This window comes from Aotus nancymaae, unplaced genomic scaffold, assembly GCF_030222135.1.
Source record: "Aotus nancymaae isolate 86718 unplaced genomic scaffold, 86718_ANA_hifiasm-v0.15.2.pri h1tg000003l, whole genome shotgun sequence".
Classification (NCBI taxonomy): domain Eukaryota; kingdom Metazoa; phylum Chordata; class Mammalia; order Primates; family Aotidae; genus Aotus; species Aotus nancymaae.
Genome location: NW_026988414.1, coordinates 4,580,873 through 4,599,227, shown reverse-complemented (window position 1 = coordinate 4,599,227; position 18,355 = coordinate 4,580,873). Strand labels below are relative to the sequence as shown.

Genomic DNA, 18,355 nt, shown 5'->3' with positions numbered 1-18,355 from the left:
ATACAGAAGGGCACGATGGCTCACGCCTGTAATCCCAGCTACTTGGGAGGTTGAGGCACGAGAATCACTTGAACTGGGAGGTGGAAGTTGCAGTGAGCTGAGATCATGCCGCTGTACTCCAGCCTGGGTGACAGAGTGAGACTTTGTCTCAAAATAAAATTAAATAATTAGCAAGTACAGTTAAGCAAAGAAAAAGGGGAAACATCTATAATTTTACACTGTGGAGTACCACTATCAATATTTTATCACATATTTGAAAGTCTTTTTTCTATGCAAATATATATTTATACTATGGGGTGTTTCTTTTTAACATATAATTATCTAGGCATACTGTTTCATAGCATAGTTTTTTCAATTAACAGTAAAAATAAATATTTGATACATAAGAAAATGGTATGGTGGTTTGAGAAGGAGAACGAGACGGGAATGATCACCACTGAGTTGGGGCACTCTGTTTCAGCACTGGGTGTGGGGCGGCCTCAGCCTCTCCTCACCACTCGAGCTGGGAGTCTAAGGGACTTTCTCCCTTGGCGACTCTTGGGGGCCTTCCTTCTACAGGTTCTAGACCTCCATGATAATCAGCTGACAGCCCTTCCGGATGATCTGGGGCAGCTGACTGCCCTCCAGGTAAGGCTGCAGAAACAGAAACCCACTTCAGATGGCCCTAGTGAGACCAGGCAGTCACTTGAGCCTGGAGTGTTCTGGCTGGGCTCTAGCCAGTGGAAGCTGCACGAGTGCCAGCTCCACCTTCCCCTTGGCTCTTCGTTTTTGTTTTGTTTTGTTGTTTTGTTTTTTTTTTGTTGTTGTTTTTTGAAGCAGTGTCTCACTGCATTGCCCAGGCTGGAGTGCAGTGGCGCCATCTCAGCTCATTGCAACCTCTGCCTCCCGAGTTCAAGTGATTCTCCTCTCTCAGCCTCCCTAGTAGCTGGAATTACAGGTGTGCACCACCACTCACAGCTAGTTTTTATATTTTTAGTAGAGATGGTGTTTCGCCATGTTGTCCAGGCTGATCTCAAACTCCTGACCTTAAGTGATCTGCCTGCCTTGGCCTCCCAAAGTGCTGGGATTTCAGGTGTGGGCCACCACACCCAGCCCTCCCCTTGGCTCTTAAGACACCCAGCGGATGCCCCTGCCGTTGCGGTCTGCGCTGTGTGTGCCTCTCAACCATATTTCTGGCATGTCCTTTTTGGAATTTCATCATGAGCTTCCACAGCTTTACAGGAAAAAAGCACCCAGTGAGTCTGCCTTTTAAAAATGGTGAATTCCGTGCCCTGACTCACATCTTACTTCTAACCCTTCAGAGATAGCTCAGCACAGGTCCAACCTGGCATTATCTGTGGATTCCTCACAGCTGCCACCTCATACCAAGGTATTTGTTGTGGCTCAAAGTGATGGCAGTTTGCTGGGGGCGGTGGCTCATGCCTGTAATCCCAGCACTTTGGGAGGCCAAAGCAGGTGGATTATTTGAGCTCAGGAGTTCAAGATAAGCCTGGCCAACATGGTGAAACCCTGTCTCTGCTAAAAATACAAAAATTAGCTGGGTGTGGTGGCACATGCCTGTAATCCCTGCTACTTGAGAGGCTGAAGCAGCAGAATCTCTTGAACCCAGGAGGTGGAGGTTGCAGCAAGACAAGATCATGCCACTGCATTGCAGCCTGGATGACAAAGCAAGACTCTGTCTCAACAACAACAAAAAATTACCGAGGAAGAAATGACCCCCACCACACTGAGACTGAAATCCACTCTCCTAGCAAGGATCCAGAAGACCCCATATGGTGGGCTCTGCCTATCTGTCTACCGTCCTGTCCTGCCCTCACTCCTTGGCTTTCTATAGTCAGCTCCTAAAACCCGCTGTACTTCCATGCCCCACCCCAGCAGGGCCTGTCCCTGAGGGCTCTGCCTTCTGCCTGAGCAACTTTTCCTGGAGCTGTTTGCGAGGCTCATCCTTTATCTCTGAGCTCCGTGGATGCCCCTAATTTGCTGTCTCCACCTGGATTACTTCCCGAGAGCAAGACTGCAATCTGTCCTTCCTAATTACGTGTCTGCTGGCTCGCTGCCTGTCTCCCCAGCTAACCTCTGCAAGGGCAGCACCTTTACAGAGCACTGCCTGGCGTGGAGAAGACCAAGGAGTGATTTGAATGAACACCTTCCCCACCCCATGTAGGTGACATCTTCGGTTGCGTTTTATGGAAAACAGGTCCAGAGAGATGGCTGTCACTTGCCTAAGGTCACATAGAAACCATGTGGCAGAGCAGTAGTAATTGCCACCACTTTTTTTTTTTTTAAGATAGAGTCTCGCTCTGTCGCCCAGGCTAGAGTGCAGTGGCGGGATCTTGGCTCACTGCAACCTCCGCCTTCCAGGTTCAAGCAATTCTCTGCCTCAGCCTCCTGAGCAGCTGGGACTACAGGCATGTGCCACCACACCCAGCTAATTTTTGTATTTTTAGTAGAGATGGGGTTTCACCATCTTGGCCAGGCTGGTCTTGAACTCCTGACCTCATGATCCACCTGCCTTGGCCTCCCTAAGTGCTAGGATTAGAGGCATGAACCACTGTGCCCAGCCACCACCGCTTGTTTTTGAGACCAAGTCTCACTCTGTTGCCCAGATTGGAGTGCAGTGGCACAATCTCAGCTCACTGCAACCTCTGCCTCCTCAGTTGAAGCAATTCTCCTGCCTTAGCTACCCAGTAACTGTGATTACAGGTGTGCACCACTAACTTTTGTATTTTTAGTAGAGATGGGGTTTCGCCATGTTGGCCTGGCTGGTCTCGAATTCCTGACCTCAAGTGATCCACCCACCTTGGCCTCCCAAAGTGCTGGGATTATAGGTGTGAGCCACCGCACCCGACCAATTGCTACTACTTTGAGCCACAATAAATACCTTGGTGTAGGACTTTTTGTATGTGTATTTTTTTCTCACTCTGTCGCCCAGGCTGGAGTGCAGTGGTGCCATCCCAGCTCACTGCAACCTCTGCCTCCTGGGTTCAAGCCATTCTCCTGCCTCAGCCTCCCGAGTAGCTGGGATTACAGGTGTGCACTACCAAGCCGGCTAATTTTTTGTATTTTAGTAAGAGACAGGGTTTCACCATGTTGGCCAGGATGGTCTCGATCGCCTGACCTCGTGATCTGCCCACCTCGGCCTCTCAAAGTGCTGGGATTACACCGTGCCTGGCCCCCATTGCATCTGTTTTTAATGGTTACTTAGTGTGTTATCTTGTTGACCTTGCTCACCTCGAGGTGCCACCTTCTGGAGGGAGCACAGCTTTGGAATCCAGTAAGCCCTGGTTCAGTCCTAGAACCACTGCTGGCCTGAGGCCTTGGGCGGATCACACAGCCTGGGGCAGCTGGGTTTCCTTTTCCTTAATGCGGGGGGAGCTAGAGCCTCCTGTGCTGCCTCCCCAGATCCCGGAATCTGTACTCTCCTTCTCCCTCCCTCCCTCATGATGGGGCAGTTACTGAGCATTTTGTGGTCGGTATAAGCGGTAAAACCTCTGCCAGAAGCGGGTTCAAGGCCTGGCTGTGCTCTCCTGAGCACATGACTTCACCACCCCGAGCTTCAGTTTTTTCCTATCTATCTCCAGTGGAAATCTAAGAATTTCTGTCTTCCTCAAGGGCCGGCAGGAGGAGATGAGGGCTTGTGTGTATAGTACCTGGGTGGCCTGGCCTGGCAGGGCGAGGGGTGCAGGAGTCGTCACTGTGGTCTGTGTCTGGGTTCTCGTGTCACCTCCTCCTCTTTCTTAGGTCTTAAATGTGGAAAGGAATCAACTGACACAGCTCCCGCGTTCCACTGGGAACCTGACCCAGCTCCAGACTCTCAACGTTAAAGGTAGGAGCCAGGAAGCCGTGTCCGTGTGACCCTCCATCAGCTCTGGGCCGTCCACAGGCTGCCTCACCTGGGAGCCACTGAGCAGGAGGGCAACCAGTCTCCAGGGGTTGCCGTAAATGGACTGACCCCTGCTGGGTCAGCCATCTCCATGGTAACCAGAGACAGCCTGTCTGGAGGGTTCCTGTGACTCCTCAGGCCTGAGCCAGGGCCTTACAGGGAAGCGGGTAGCTGGGCCCCGAGCCTCGGTCACTCGGATTTATAATGGTGAGTGTAGTGGACTGACTGATGGGCGAGAGCTCCCAAGGAGCTGCAGTAAGGTTCTGAGCGGCGCTTCCACCTCCAGCGACGCGCCGAGCCTCCCGAGAAGTCCACGGGGCAGGCTGAGGGCGGTGGTGCCATCCCCAGTTTACACATAAGGAAAACAAGGCCTGGGAACGCGAGTGTGACTTGCTCAAGACCACCCAGTGAGATGGTGACAGAGCCAAGACCACCGCACAGGCGCCTTACCGCGGGAGCGTTCGCCTCGCCAGACCCAGCTCTTTCCCGTCTCCTTGCTGTCCTGAAGTAATTCCTGCACAGAGTGCCTCAGTTTATCAACTGGAACATATGAGTAATGATAACAGTGGCGCCCCATTGCTCAGTCATTACAGCGGGAGGGTCCCCGTGCAGAGGACCTCACACATCATCTCCCTGAACCTCCAATCTCCCCGTGTTCTTACGAGGCTGGGTCGTAGTGTCATCCCCATTTTCCAGATGAGAAAACCGGCCCAGGGAGGCCAAGTCAGTTATCTAAAGTCTCTTGGCTGGTAATTGGTGGAGTGAGGACTTGAACTGGAATGCCACCTTCTTGATCCTACGAAACCTTAGGGTCTGGGACCCAATGTGTGCCCCAGAGGTCACAGTGGCTTCCAGCAGGCATCAGTCAGGAAGCTGGTGATGGGGATTTGGGGTGTTGAGCTGTGCTATTGGGGTCTCTGCAGACAATAAGCTGAAGGAGCTTCCGGACACCCTGGGGGAGCTTCGAAGCCTGCGTACCCTCAACATCAGTGGGAACGAGGTCCAGAGGTTGCCGCAGATGCTGGCTCACGTTCGAACCCTGGAGGTAAGTGGGAAGCCGCTTTTGCCTGGGGTGCTCTCTGGCCTGCCCACCTCCCCTCTCACATTCCTGAGTATCTGCCCTGATCTCAGGGTGCCAGGGTCACACAGATCCTAAGGCATGGTCCTTGGAATCTCATAGAGAGGCCGATGTGTGAACATTCGTAATTATGTGACTTTTGCTGCCATAATAGAGGCAGAAAAACATACTTTAAGAGTGAAGAAGAATGAATGCTGAATCTAGACGAGGTTGACACTTTAAGAAAGTTGTCAGTGGGGGACAACACACTGAGGCCTGTCGGAGGGGACTGAGGGGAGGGAGAGCATCAGGAAGAATAACTAACAATGGATGCTGGGCTTATTACCTAGGTAATGGGATGATCTGTGCAGCAAAGCACCGTGGTACACATTTACCTTTGTAACAAACCTGCACATCCTGCACGTGTACCCCTCAGCTTGAAATACAAGTTGAAGGAGAAAAAAAAAAGTAAAAAATAAAAAGTTGTGGTATTCAAGCCAGACCTTGAAGGAGGAATAAGATTTCTGGGCCAGGTGCAGTGGCTCATGCTTGTAATCCCAGCACTTTAGGAGGCCAAACCAGGTGGATCACTTGAGGTTAGGAGTTCAAGACCAGCCTGGCCAACATGGTGAAACCCTGTCTCTACTAAAAATACAAAAAATTATCCAAGTGTGGTGGTGCACACCTGTAATCCCAGGTACTTGGGGGAGGCTGAGACAGGAGAGTCACTTGAACCCAGGAGGCAGAGGTTGCAGTGAGCCAAGATCATGCCATTGCACTCCAGCTTGAGCAACAGAGCAAAACCTTGTCTCAAACAAAAAAAAAAAAAAAAGAAGATTCTGGCTGGGCGTGGTGGCTCATGCTTATAATCCCAGCACTTTGGGAGGCCGAGGCAGGAGGATCACTTGAGGTCAGGAGTTCAAGACCAGCCTAGCCAACATGGTGAAACCCCATATCTACAAAAATACAAAAATTAGCCTGGCCTGATGACGGGTGCCTGTAGTCCCAGCTACTTGGGAGGTGGAGGCAGAGGTTGCAGTGAGCCGAGATCACACCACTGGACTCCAGTCTGGGTGACAGAGTGAGACTCTGTTTCAAAAAAAAAATAAAGGTTCTGAGTAGACCTGGATAACAGAGGCAGCCCAGGTGCAGCAGGCAGCTGGTGGGGAAGCACAGGCTGGAAGCTGCTGAGCCTGCATGATATGGGGCCCAGAAAGCTGGGAGGGAGAGAAGGAGGGAGGGAGAGAGCCGCTGGGATGGAGGCTCAGAGGTACCCAGGTCAGGGCAGTTCTACAGGCCAGAAGTCCAAGATGAAGATGTTGACAGGGCTGGTTACTTTCGAGGCCTCTCTCCTTGGCTCATAGGCACTGTCTTCCCTGCGTCTTCACCTTGTCTTCCCTGCGTACATGCCCATGTCCAAATTTCCTCCTTTTAGAAAGACACCAGTCATATTGGATTAGGGCCCAGCCTAATGACCTCCTTTTAACTTAATTACCTCCTTAAAGACCCTGTCTCCACATACAGTCACATTCCGAGGGACGGGGGTTGTGGGGGTGGACGGGGGTTGGGGGGAGTGGGTGGGGGTATGGGGGTGTTTAGGATTTCCACCTATGAACTGGGGAGGGGGACACAGGTCAGCCCATACCAGGCACTGACAGGGGCAGCTGCTCAGGGAAGGTGGCTCTCACGTTCATGCTGATGAGGTGGCTCACATTTATCTGTTGCTTTCTAAGGCTGGGCATGACCTGGAATCGTTCCCTGAATCCTCGAAGAAGTCTTGTGAGGCAAATATTGTTGTGCCACCTTGTAAATGAAGAAACTGAGGCACAGGCAGTTTAAGAAATTTGCCCAAGGGCCACGCAGTCAGTGACAGCAGAGATGATTGTAACCAGACCGTCTGAAGCTGATGCCTGTGCTCCCCGCCCCTGGGCCACTCGGCATCTGGAACAGGGACGTCTCCATTCATGGTGACATGCAGTCTGGCCAGCATTTCAGAGTGGCCTGGGGTAGACCCCTCTCTCAGCCAGCCCAGCCTGCCAAGCAGAGGCATCTGTGTCGGAGCGGGCGGGTGAGCACAGACAGCAGAGGAAGGGCTGACCTCAGCAGCTGGGGCCCTCCTACCTGAGGAAGGGCCGGCTGGGGAGACAGGCCAACACAGCTTGTCCTCTGCTGCCCACTGGAACTCTGCAATGATGGAAACGTTCAGTGACCGCGCTGTCCAGAGCAGCCACTAGCCATGTGTACCTATGGAGCACCTGGAACGTGGCTTGTGTGTTCAGCCAGGGACTGAAAGTTTGATTTCATTAAATTTTAATTAATTTATATTTAAATAGCCATGGGTCCTTAGTGGCTATCATTTTAGACAACACAGCTCAGAGCACATGTTCCCAATCCTGAAACCATCCTCAGACATCTAGTGCAAGCTCTGGACACTTCAATCTTTTTTTTTTCTTTGAGACCGGGTCTTATGCTGTCACCCAGGCTGGAGTGCAGTGACGCAATCATAGCTCACTGCAGCCTCAAACTCCTGGGCTTAAGAGATCCTCCTCCTCAGCTTCCCAAGAAACCGAGACCACAGGTGTGCCCCACCACACTTAGCTAATTTTTTTATTTTTTGTAGCGATGAGGTCCACTGTGTTGCCCAGGCTGGTATCAATATCGGGCTCAAGCAATCGTCCCACCTTGGCCTCCCAAGTAGGTGGAATTACAGGCATGAGCCACCACTCCCAACCTGGACACTTCATTTTATTTTGATTCCTTTAAAAAAAAAAATCTTTTGAGTTTCTTGGTGGCACCTCAGACAAACCTTTTTTTTTTTTTTTTTTTTTTTTTTGAGAAAGACTCTCGCTCTGTCTGCAGGCTGGAGTACAGTGGCACAATCTCTGCTCACTGCAACGTCCCACTCCCTGGTTCAAGTGATTCTCCTGCCTTAGCCTCCTGAGTAGCTGGGATTACGGGCACGCACCACCACGCCCAGCTAACTTTTTTGTATTTTTAGTAGAAATGGGTTTTCACCATGTTGGCTAGGATGGTCTCAATCTCCTGACCTCATGATCTGCCTGCCTCGGCCTCCCAAAGTGCTGGGATTATAGGCGTGAGCCACTGCGCCTGGCCCAAACAAACCTTTTAGGATGAGAGAACCATCCTGAGCTCAGGCTGTCCTGTGGGCAGGGTCTTCTTGAGGTGTCACACGTGTCACCCACCCAATAGCACGCCAGGATGGTAACACTGCCTGTTTGGCTATGAGGGGCCTGCATGCAATGGCCAGATCTGAAGCCAGGGTGGTGTCTTTGACACAGCAATGTCCAGTCGCTGCTCCTGCTGCCCACGATGAGGATGCTGTATGATCTGTGTAGCCACTTGTAGCTGCTGGGCCCTTGAAGTGTGACTGCAACCAACCGTGGACCCAAACTTTAAATCTGGTTTATTTTCAGTTAATTAAAATGTAACCATAAATGGCCACACATGGCTTGTAGCCAGCATCCGTGCTCTGGCGTAGCCGAGTCCATGCCCTTAAGTCACCACGTTTTACTGATGGTGACTAAGCACCCATGTGGGGTTCATTTGCTCCAGATTGGGTGCCCAGCATGGGTTTTTCTGCCGTCGGGCCCTCAGCATCTGCGCAGTGAGTTCCTCTTCCCTGGGGTGGTCTCCCTCTCTGCTGTGCAGGGCGTGTTCACGCAGCACCCACCGTGCGAGGGCTGTGCTGGCCAGGGCTGGGGGGCTGGAGCCACCCTTCCCACCCAGCCACTTGTGCTACAGCAAAATCAGAGCTTCCCAGGCCTTCTCCTTTTCCAGGACTCCCCTGACACCCAGGCATAGAGGATATCCGTGCCTGCCTGCACTCGGTGAGATCAGAGGTTGGCAGGGGGTGACTGGGTCCAACGTAACTCAGCCGCAGAGGGGGCAGTTCTGTGGGTGTGAGCTGAGGCCCCTGCTTCCTGGGCTTCATAAACACGGAGGCATCTGCATGTGTGTGCCAACAAACTTTTGTCATTACATAATTAAAAAGTCATACTGCATATTGTAAAAAAAAAAAAAAAATGCAAATATTAAGAAACATTTCGGTCGGGCACGGTGGCTCAAGCTTGTAATCCTAGCACTTTGGGAGGACGAGGTGGGTGGATTACGAGGTGGGAGGATGAGGTGAGGTCAGGAGTTCGAGACCAGCCTGGCCAACATGATAAAACCCCATCTCTACTAATAATACAAAAATTAGCTGGGTGTGGTGGCATGTCCCTATAGTCCCAGCTACTTGGGAGGCTGAGGCAGAAGATTTGCTTGAACCTGGGAGGCGGAGGTTGCAGTGAGCCAAGATCACACCACTGCACTCCAGCCTGGCCCACAGAGCAAGACTCCATCTCAAAAAAAATAAATAACATTTTATGTAGATAGTAACTCAGAATCTCCTTTTAAAGGAAACTGTTTTGAGTTTGATACATGTTCCTCCAAATTTTTTTCTATAAAATATTAATGCGAAAGTATATGAATATATCATCTAACAAAGGAAAAAGGAAGAATGATATTCTTTTTTTTTTAATAGAAATGGGGCATCTCACTATGTTGCTCAGGCTGGTCTTGAACTCCTGAGCTTAAGTGATCCTCCCACCTTTCCCTCCCAAAAGTGCTGGGATTACAGGCATGAGCCACCACACTCAGCCAGTGGAATCATGTTCTGTATGCTCTCCTGTAATTTCCTTTTTTACACTCACTTATGTATTTATCCAAAGTAAACTGAGAGGCCTGTTGTATAACTCACACCTGTAATTCCAGCACTTTGGGAGGCAGGTGAATTGCTTGAGCCCAGGACTTTGAGACCAGCCTGGGCAACATAGCAGGACCTTATCTCTACAAAATAATTAAAAAATTAGCCAGGCATGGTGGCATGTGCCTAAAGTCCCATCTACTCGGGAGGCTGAGGCGGGAGGATCGCTTAAACCCGGGGAGGTCAAGGCTGCAGTGGTCAAGCCAGCCTGGGTGATGGGAGTGAGACCCTGTCTCAGAAAAATTCAAAAAAAAAACGACCTGAATGTTTGCTGCCTGCCTGCAGCCATCCCAGGTACTGGGAACGCTGCTGCTGTACCTGCTGGGTAGAGAGGACAGACAACACACAAATTGATAAGGAAATCAGGTAGTCTCTGGTTGTGCTGGTAGCGAAGTGAACTGTACAGTAAAGCGGTTTCCCCTTGTGTCTGCAGATGCTGAGCCTCGACGCCTCCACCATGGTCTACCCACCGCCGGAGGTGTGTGGCGCCGGCACCGTGGCCATCCTGCAGTTCCTCTGCAAAGGTAAAGCCAGGCCATTGCCTCCTCCCCACACTGAGGAACCATGACCCCGTGGCCATACCAACCCAGGCTAGGGGACGGCAGAGACAGAAATGGCCATAGTGCCTATCTGCTTGGAGTTCGAGGTCTGGCAAGAAAAACAGGCAAAACAAGTGATTACACAGGGAAATAGTTACAGACTGGTTATGAGAGTACAGTGGTGCGGCTGATGTAGGTTGGAGCCGTGGGGAAGGCCTGTCTCAGAGTGTGGCTCTGCTGACATGGAGGCGTGGTTAGGACTTAGAAAAGGCAGAAGGCAGTTCCACCAGGAGGTGCATATGGAAGGGCCTTAATGGGAAGTTTGACAGAGAGAGGGCCAGTGTAGCTGGAGTGAGGAAGCAGAGAGAAGAGAGACAGGGGAAGCCAGAGACAGTGCCCAGGCCCAGTGTCCGGTGGGAGAGCATGCAATCAGTCATTAGGCTGCAGGGAGGAGAAGGGGTTGGAGGAGGAGAGAAAGAGTGCAGGACAGGATAGGGGACCAGTTAGGGGCCATCGGGGTCATCCAGGAGAGAGATGCACAGCAGAAGGAGCTAAAACCCGGAGCCAGCACTGGCTGGAGGTGAGGAGGAGAGCAGGATGCCCTGTCAGGCTGGAAGTTCTTAGCGGTTCAGGGCACCTATGGGACTTTCAGAACGCAGCCAAGACACACATGCCTATGGTGACCTGACTTATCGTGGCCGTTGCAAAGCCGTGGGGAAGGATGGTCTTTTCATTAGCTGATTCTGGAGCAATTGGATGTCCCTGTGGGAAAAATGAACTTTAACCTCTTCTTTAAACAGGAGACAGGCAGTAGTCATCATAAAAGATTGGTACATTAGATTTAATTAAGGCCAGACATGGTAGCTTGCACCTGTAATTCCAGCACTTTGGGAGGCCGAGGCAGGAGGATCTCTTGAGCCCAGGAGTTTGAGACCAGCCTAGGAAACATGGTAAAACCCTGTCTCTACAAAAAATACAAAAATTAGCCAGTTGTGGTGGCATGTACCTGTGTTCCCAGCTATTTGAGAGGCTGAGGTGGAAGGATCGTTTCATCCTGAGCTGTGATCATGCCACTGCACTCTGGCCTGGAGCAAGACTCCAACAAAGCGATACCCTATCTCAAAAAAATTAATTAATTAATTAAAGGTTTAATTAAAATCAAATTTTCTTAGCTGTGTATGGTGGCTCACCCCTGTAATCCCAGCACTTTGGGAGGCTGAGGTGGGCGGATCACCAGGTCAAGAGATTGAGAACATCCTGGCTGACATAGGTAAACCTCGTCTCTACTAAAAATACAAAAATTAGCTGGGCATGGTGGTATGCGCCTTTAGCCCCAGCTACTCAGGAGGCTGAGGCAGGAGAATCACTTGAACCTGGGAGGCAGAGGTTGCAGTGAGCTGAGATTGTGCTACTGCACTCCAGTCTGGGTGACAGAGCAAAACTCCATCTCAAAAAAAAGAGACAATATCCAGATAACCAACAGTATCTGAAAAAGTGCTCGACATCATCCTAGTCAATGGGAAAATGCAAATTAAAACTACAAAGAAATACTTTGACATACTCACTAAAATGGCCGAAAGTTTTCAATGAAAAAAAAACAAACTTCCTGCTGACAAGTCAACCAGAAATAAAAAACAAAAAATAAAATGGCCAAAATTGAACTGTTGATACCAAGAATTAGCAAAGTTGTGGGAGCAACAGGAACTTCCATATACTGTGGGTGGGAGTATAAATTGAAAATTACCTTAAAAATTATTCTCAATATCTACTCAAGCTGAACATTCAAATATCCTATGGCCCATGAGTTCCATTTCTACCTACGTGCCGGTATTAGTCTGTTCTCATACTGCTATTAAGAAATTACCGATTTGTTTTTTGAGACGGAGTCTTGCTCTTTCACCCAGGCTGGAGTGAGCCAAGGCTCACTGCAACCTCCGCTTCATGGGTTCAAGTGGTTCTCCTGCCTCAGCCTCTTGAGTAACTGGGATTATAGGCGTCTGCCACTACGCCCGGCTAATTTTTGTATTTTTAGTAGAGACAGGTTTCACTATGTCAGTCAGGCTGGTCTCCAATTCCTGACCTCAGGTGATCCACCTGCCTCTGCCTCCCAAAGTGCTGGGATTACAGGTGTGAGCCACTGGTCCTATAAAACTCCCAATTTCTATGAAGATATTCTTTATAAAGAAAAGAGGTTTAATTGGCTCACAGTTTTACCCAGCTGGGAGGCCTCAGGAAACTTACAATCATGGTGGAAGGTGCCTCTTCATAGGGCAGCAGGAGAGAGAAAGAGAGCCAAATGAAGGGGGAAGCCCCTTACAAAACCATCAGATCTCGTGAGAACTTACCCACCACCATGAGAACAGCATGGGGGAACCACCCCCGTGATCTGATTACCTCCCATGAGGTCCCCGCCCCAAGACGTGGGGATTACAATTCCAGGTGAGATTTAGGTGGGGACACAGAGCCGGACCGTATCAATGCCCAACAGAAATGCATATGAACAAATGCCAAAAGCCATGTGCAAAAGTGTTCATAGCAGCACTATTTATATCAGTCCAAAGTGGAAACGGCTCTAATGTCCATCAGGAGTAGAATGGGTAACTAAACTGTTTTACGCTCATATGTGGATACCACACAGCATCTGGAAAGAATGAACCATTGCTCCTTGCAACAACCTGGATGAATCTCACAAACAATGTGGAGTGCGAGGGGCCAGACACAAAGGAATATGTGCTCCTATCAGTCACCACAGAGCTGTGAACCAGCACTGGTTCCTGGTCATGAGCGTGTGTTCGCCTTTAAACATTCATCAAGCTGTGCCTGAAGATTCTGTGCTCTTGGCTGGCCCAAAGGCAGTGAGTTACCTCAGTTGATTACCCACAGTCAGCGACAGATTGAAGCCCTTGTTCTACTCTTTCCCCATGGCTCACTGCTGCACGTGACTAATCTTTAAAAAAGAGATTTTATGCTCTTTTCTGTATGTATGTTATATTGTAGTTAAAGAGAAAGTGGTGGGGGGTGGCTACAATCATAGCCACCAGGCCACACATCTGCAAATTAGAATCTTCAAGCAACAGGTGATTCCAGGGTACCCCCTGGCCAATGGCTAAGCTAGACCAAAGCCTTTATTTTCTTTAAAAAGATGTAGGGGCTGGACAAGTTGGCTCACGCCTGTAATCCCAACATTTTGGGAGGCCAAGGCAGGTGATTGCTTGAGCCCAGGAGTTAAACATGGGCAACATGGCAAAACCTCATCTCTACAAAAAATGCAAAAATTAGCCCAGCATGGTAACACATGCCTGTAGTACCAGCTGCTCAGGGGGCTTAGGTGGAAAGATCACTTGAGCCCAAGAGGCAGAGGTTGCAGTGAGCCAAAATCTCGCCACTGCACTCCAGCCTGGATGACAGACTGAGACCTTGTGTTAAAAAAAAAAAAAAAAAAAAAAAAAAAGATTTTGGCCAGTGCAGTGGCTGATGTCTGTAATCCCAGCACTTTGGGAGGCCAAGGCAGGTGGATCACCTGAGATCAAGAGTACAATACCATCCTGGCCAACATGGTGAAACCCTGTCTCTACTAAAATACAAAAATTAGCTGGGCGTGGTGGCGGGATCTGTAATCCCAACTGCTCCGGACACTGAGGCAGGAGAATTGCTTGAACTCAGGAGGCGGAGGTTGCAGTGAACTGAAATTGCACCACTGCACTCCAGCCTGGGCAACAGAGCGAAACTCCGTCTCAAAAAAAAAAAAGAAATTAAAAAGAAGAAAAACTTTCTCTTTGTTAGGACCCAGGTTTCATTTCTTATCTCAGCCTTTTTCATCACCTCATTCTCACTTGGATGGTAAAGAGGTGGAAGGCGTACGTGGCACCCATTGACTCACTCCACTGACATTTACTGAGCACCTGCTACACTCCAGGCCCAGGGCTAGGACTGGTGAAAAACACGGGGCGCCCAGGCTAGGGAAGAGGAGAGAGTGGCTGAGTCGGGGTGGGGCAGGCTGCCCCAGCGGTAGGAGGAAGTGTAGCCGGGTACCTCGGCTGTCTCCTCCCTCCTGGTCAGCTTGTGTCCCATCTCTTACAGAGTCAGGGCTAGAATACTACCCTCCTTCTCAGTACCTGCTGCCAGTTCTGGAGCAAGATGGAACCAATTCTTGGGACAGCCCTGATGGGCCCACGGACAGAGTCTCAAGGGAGGAAGTAGAGTGGCAGGTAAGACAAGCCAGCCTGCTGCACGCATGCATGTGTGTGTGTGTGTGTGTGTGTGTGTGTGTGTGTGTGTGTTTTGAGGGAGCTGGGAATGGGAGGGGCTGGTTCAGAGCTGTAGTTCCTGGATTCTTCCATGGAACTAGAACTGGCCTCCCAATGAGCTGAACTACTTTTTCAAGGCCTGCTGTGGCAGCCTAACCCCACCAGCTTGCCAACCACAAGCTGTCCCCTGCTACTCTGTTTCCTGAACTAACCACCATCCTTCCCTCATCAAGGCCTTTGAACAAGCTGCTCCTTCTGTCTGGAATATCCCCACTCACTTGTCTTATCCTCTTTTTTTTTCTTTATTTGGGACGGTCTCACTCTGTCGCCCAGGCTGGAGTGCAGTGGTGCGATCATAGCTCACTGCAGCCTCAACTTCCCAGGCTCAAGTGATCCTCCTGCCTCAGCCTCCCAAAGTGCTCGGATTATAGGTGTGAGCCACCGGACTCAGCCTCCTTCAGTTCTCAGTTTAAACTTATATCCTCTGAGAAACTCCAACCCAGGTCAAGTCTCCTGTTGTGTGTTCTCAGAGTGCCCTGCACAGTTCCTTGGTAACACTCATCACAGCGCTAAATTGGTGAAGAGCTGTACAGGAAATGATCTAATGTCTGTCTCCCCCTCATGAACCTTGGTGAAAGAATAAGGATTGTGTCTGTAATGTCCATTGTTATCTCTCAGCAAATACTTCTGGACCAAATGCCACTCACTGTCCAGGACACACACCCCCGCACCGTGCTCTGGGTCTAGCGAAGGAGTCAGAAAGGCACATGGGTTAACACCAGTGATAGGCTGGCCCCGTCAGGTCCTGGCGATGAGCTAACAGGATGACACAGAGGAGGAGGCTCAAAGTGTTTGCCACATTAGCCTGGGTGCACCCTCTGCCCCATCCCCAAGGCTCATGATCCAGGGTCCTCGGCTGGCTGGTAGATGGGGAGGCCATCACCAGGTGGGAGTGCCAGCTGCCGGACATTTGTCTTCATATCTTCCAGTGACTCTGTCTTAATCTCTGGTTCCTAGATGCCACCCTTTCCCGTTTTCCACTGCTGCTGGGAATGCATTTGGGATTTTATTTATTTATTTATTTTTGACAGTTCAGCAAGAATTAGAGAGGAAGGAGAAGGCTGTGTGGGAAATGGTGCCAGTTTATGTTCTCAAGAAATATTTGCAATACACACACTTGCTAAAGGATTCGTAGACTGAGCATAGGAAGAACTCTTTCAAATCAATAAGAAGAAAACCATCCCAGTAGAAAAAAATATTGGGAGGCCAAAGCAGGTGGATCACTTGAGGCCAGGAGTTTGAGACCAGCCTGGTCAACGTAGCACAACCCTGTCTCTACTGAAAATGCAAAAGTTAGCCAGGCATGGTGGCATGCACCTGTAATCCCAGCTACTCAGGGACTGAGGCACAAGAATCACTTGAACCCAAGAAGCGGAGGTTGCAGTGAGCTAAGATCGTGCCACTGCATTCCAGCTTGGAAGACAGAGCGAGACTCTGGCCAACACAGTGAAACCCCACCTCTACTAAAAAAATGCCATGCATGGTGGCAGGTGCCTGTAGTCCAGTTATTTGGGAGGCTAAGGCCAGGCGCGGTGGCTCATGCCTATAATCCCAGCACTTTGAGAGGCCAAGGTGAGAGGATCATGTGAGGTCAGGAATTCATGACCAGCCTGGTCAACATGGTAAAACCCTGTCTCTACTAAAGATAGAAAATTAGCCAGGCATGGTAGTGCATGCCAGCTACTTGGGAGGTTGAGGCAGGAGAATCACTTGAACCTGGGAGGCAGAGGTTGTAGTGAGCTGAGATCACAGCACTGCACTCCAGCCTGGGAGACAGAGCAAGACTCCATCTCAAATTAAAAAAAAAAATTTTGGGGGCGGACATCTACTGTCAAGTTATCCTCCAAAGTAGTGATATCAATTTTCACTCCCAAGAGCAGTTTGTGAGGACACCTGTTTTCCCACATTCTGGCCAACAGAAATTGCCATGCCAGAATGTGTGCCAATCTCAGGAAGGGAGTGGTATTTCATTGTCATTTTAACTTACATACCTGTCCTCTGATTACCAGCAAAGTTGACATTTTTAAATGTTTTTTGGTTTGGTTTTTGTTTTGAGACAGAGTCTCAAAACAGTCTCACTCTGTCGCCCAGGCTGGAGTGCAGTGGCACAATCTCAGCTGACTGCAACCTCCACCTCTCAGGTTGAAGCAATTCTCCTGCCTTAGCCTCCTAAGTAGCTGGGACTACAGGCCCCTGCCAACATGACTGGCTAATTTTTGTATATTTTTAGTAGAGATGGGGTTTCACTGTATTGGCCAGACTGGTCTTGAACTCCTGACCTCAAGTGATCTGCCTGCCTCAGCCTCCCAAAGTGCTGGGATTACAGGCATGAGCCACTGCACCTGGCCAGAATTGTTTTCTATCTTGATTGTGTTTAGAGGTTACAGAACTCTATGCACATATAAAGATTCATACAATTGTTCACTAACATTGGGTGAATTACAGCACATAGATTATTCCTTGATTTAAAAATATGTTTATATATGCACACACATACAAATATATTTCTTTCCCCAAGGCACAAATCATACATGTACAGATGGATGGCTTTGGGCCTGATATTGATAGTTATGCCTGACAGGAGGTGTGGGATGGGAGGGGAACCAGGGTTAGGCTGGAGTGGTCAGAGGTACTTTAGTTTTTTTTAGGCCATGTTTCAAACTTTTACAAAATGAATATATTCAGATGTTATCTGTATAATTGAAGATTAATTAAAAAATTATATTCCTACCATTGGCATAGGACAAATCCTATTTATAGGATGCTGCTTTTATAATTCAGAGACTGATCCTGTTCTCAGAGCAAGAAAACTAACAGAAGGACCATTCAAAAAGTTCTTGTACGCTGGGCTCAGTGGCTCACGCCTGTAATCCCAGCACTTTGGGAGGCTGAGTCGGGTGGATGCTTGAGCTCGGGAGTTCAAGACTATCCTGGGTAACATAGCAAGACCTTGTCTCTACCAAAAATACAGAAAATTAGCCAGGCATGGTGGTTCGCACCTGTAGTCTCAGCTACTTAGGAGGCTGAGGTGGGAGGATCACTAGAGCCCAGGAAGTCAAGGCTACAGTGAGCTGAGATCATGCCACTGTACTCCAGCATGGGTGACAGAGTGAGGCTCCATCTCAAAAAAAATTAAAATAACTTGTATATATTGATGTTTAATTATAGAAGTAATTCCTGCTCCTTGTTATAAATTTAAACAATACAGACAATTAAACACTAAGTGAATGTCAGCCTTCCCACCGTGCACTCCCGTTGCCTGGAGATAGTTATCATTGACTGATCAATGACTGTCCTTCCTTTGACTCAATACATACACACATATGCTCAGAGTTGAGTTTTCTTGATGATGTTTTTGTAAAAGCAGAATCATGCTACACATGAGGGATTGCACACATTTGCCCTGTTGACAGTTGTGTAATGGTCCACTGAGTAGATGCACCATGACTTACGGACAGATGTTGGTATATGTTATTTCCCGAGTTTTTGCTCTTTTGAATAATTCTGCAGGAAGTTGTACCGACATCTTTGTGCATTGTGAGTATTTTGGTGGACTGGAGCTGGGTGCTGTAGGTGTGTTACACAGACATCCATGGGCATCACATATCCCATTTCCTGCTCTGCTCTTGAGACAACCGTCCCTGCCCAGTGCTGGATCCCAGAACTGTCTTGAAGAGCTCCCTGTTATGGTGCCACGCACACAGTGGCAGCCCAGGGGTTCTAACCAGCTGTCCACCAGAACCACCTGGTGCCCTTGATCAATACTGATCCCCTCATCCCCCGACCCCGCCTTTCTGAGGCAGT

At 49.5% G+C, this 18,355-nt stretch overlaps 1 protein-coding gene across 4 annotated transcripts in view; it reads left to right on the top strand.

Moving 5' to 3' along the window:
* The window catches only part of LRSAM1 (leucine rich repeat and sterile alpha motif containing 1), a 49,280-nt gene that overhangs the window by 6,770 nt on the left and 24,155 nt on the right, over positions 1 to 18,355 (top strand). For all 4 annotated transcript variants that reach the window (XM_064377797.1, XM_021674040.2, XM_021674038.2 and 1 more), the window contains 5 exons: positions 559 to 627; positions 3,742 to 3,826; positions 4,807 to 4,928; positions 10,139 to 10,229; positions 14,325 to 14,452. In XM_064377797.1, coding sequence (XP_064233867.1) covers positions 559 to 627; positions 3,742 to 3,826; positions 4,807 to 4,928; positions 10,139 to 10,229; positions 14,325 to 14,452 — 495 coding nt within the window. The remainder of the gene's footprint in view (positions 1 to 558; positions 628 to 3,741; positions 3,827 to 4,806; positions 4,929 to 10,138; positions 10,230 to 14,324; positions 14,453 to 18,355) is intronic.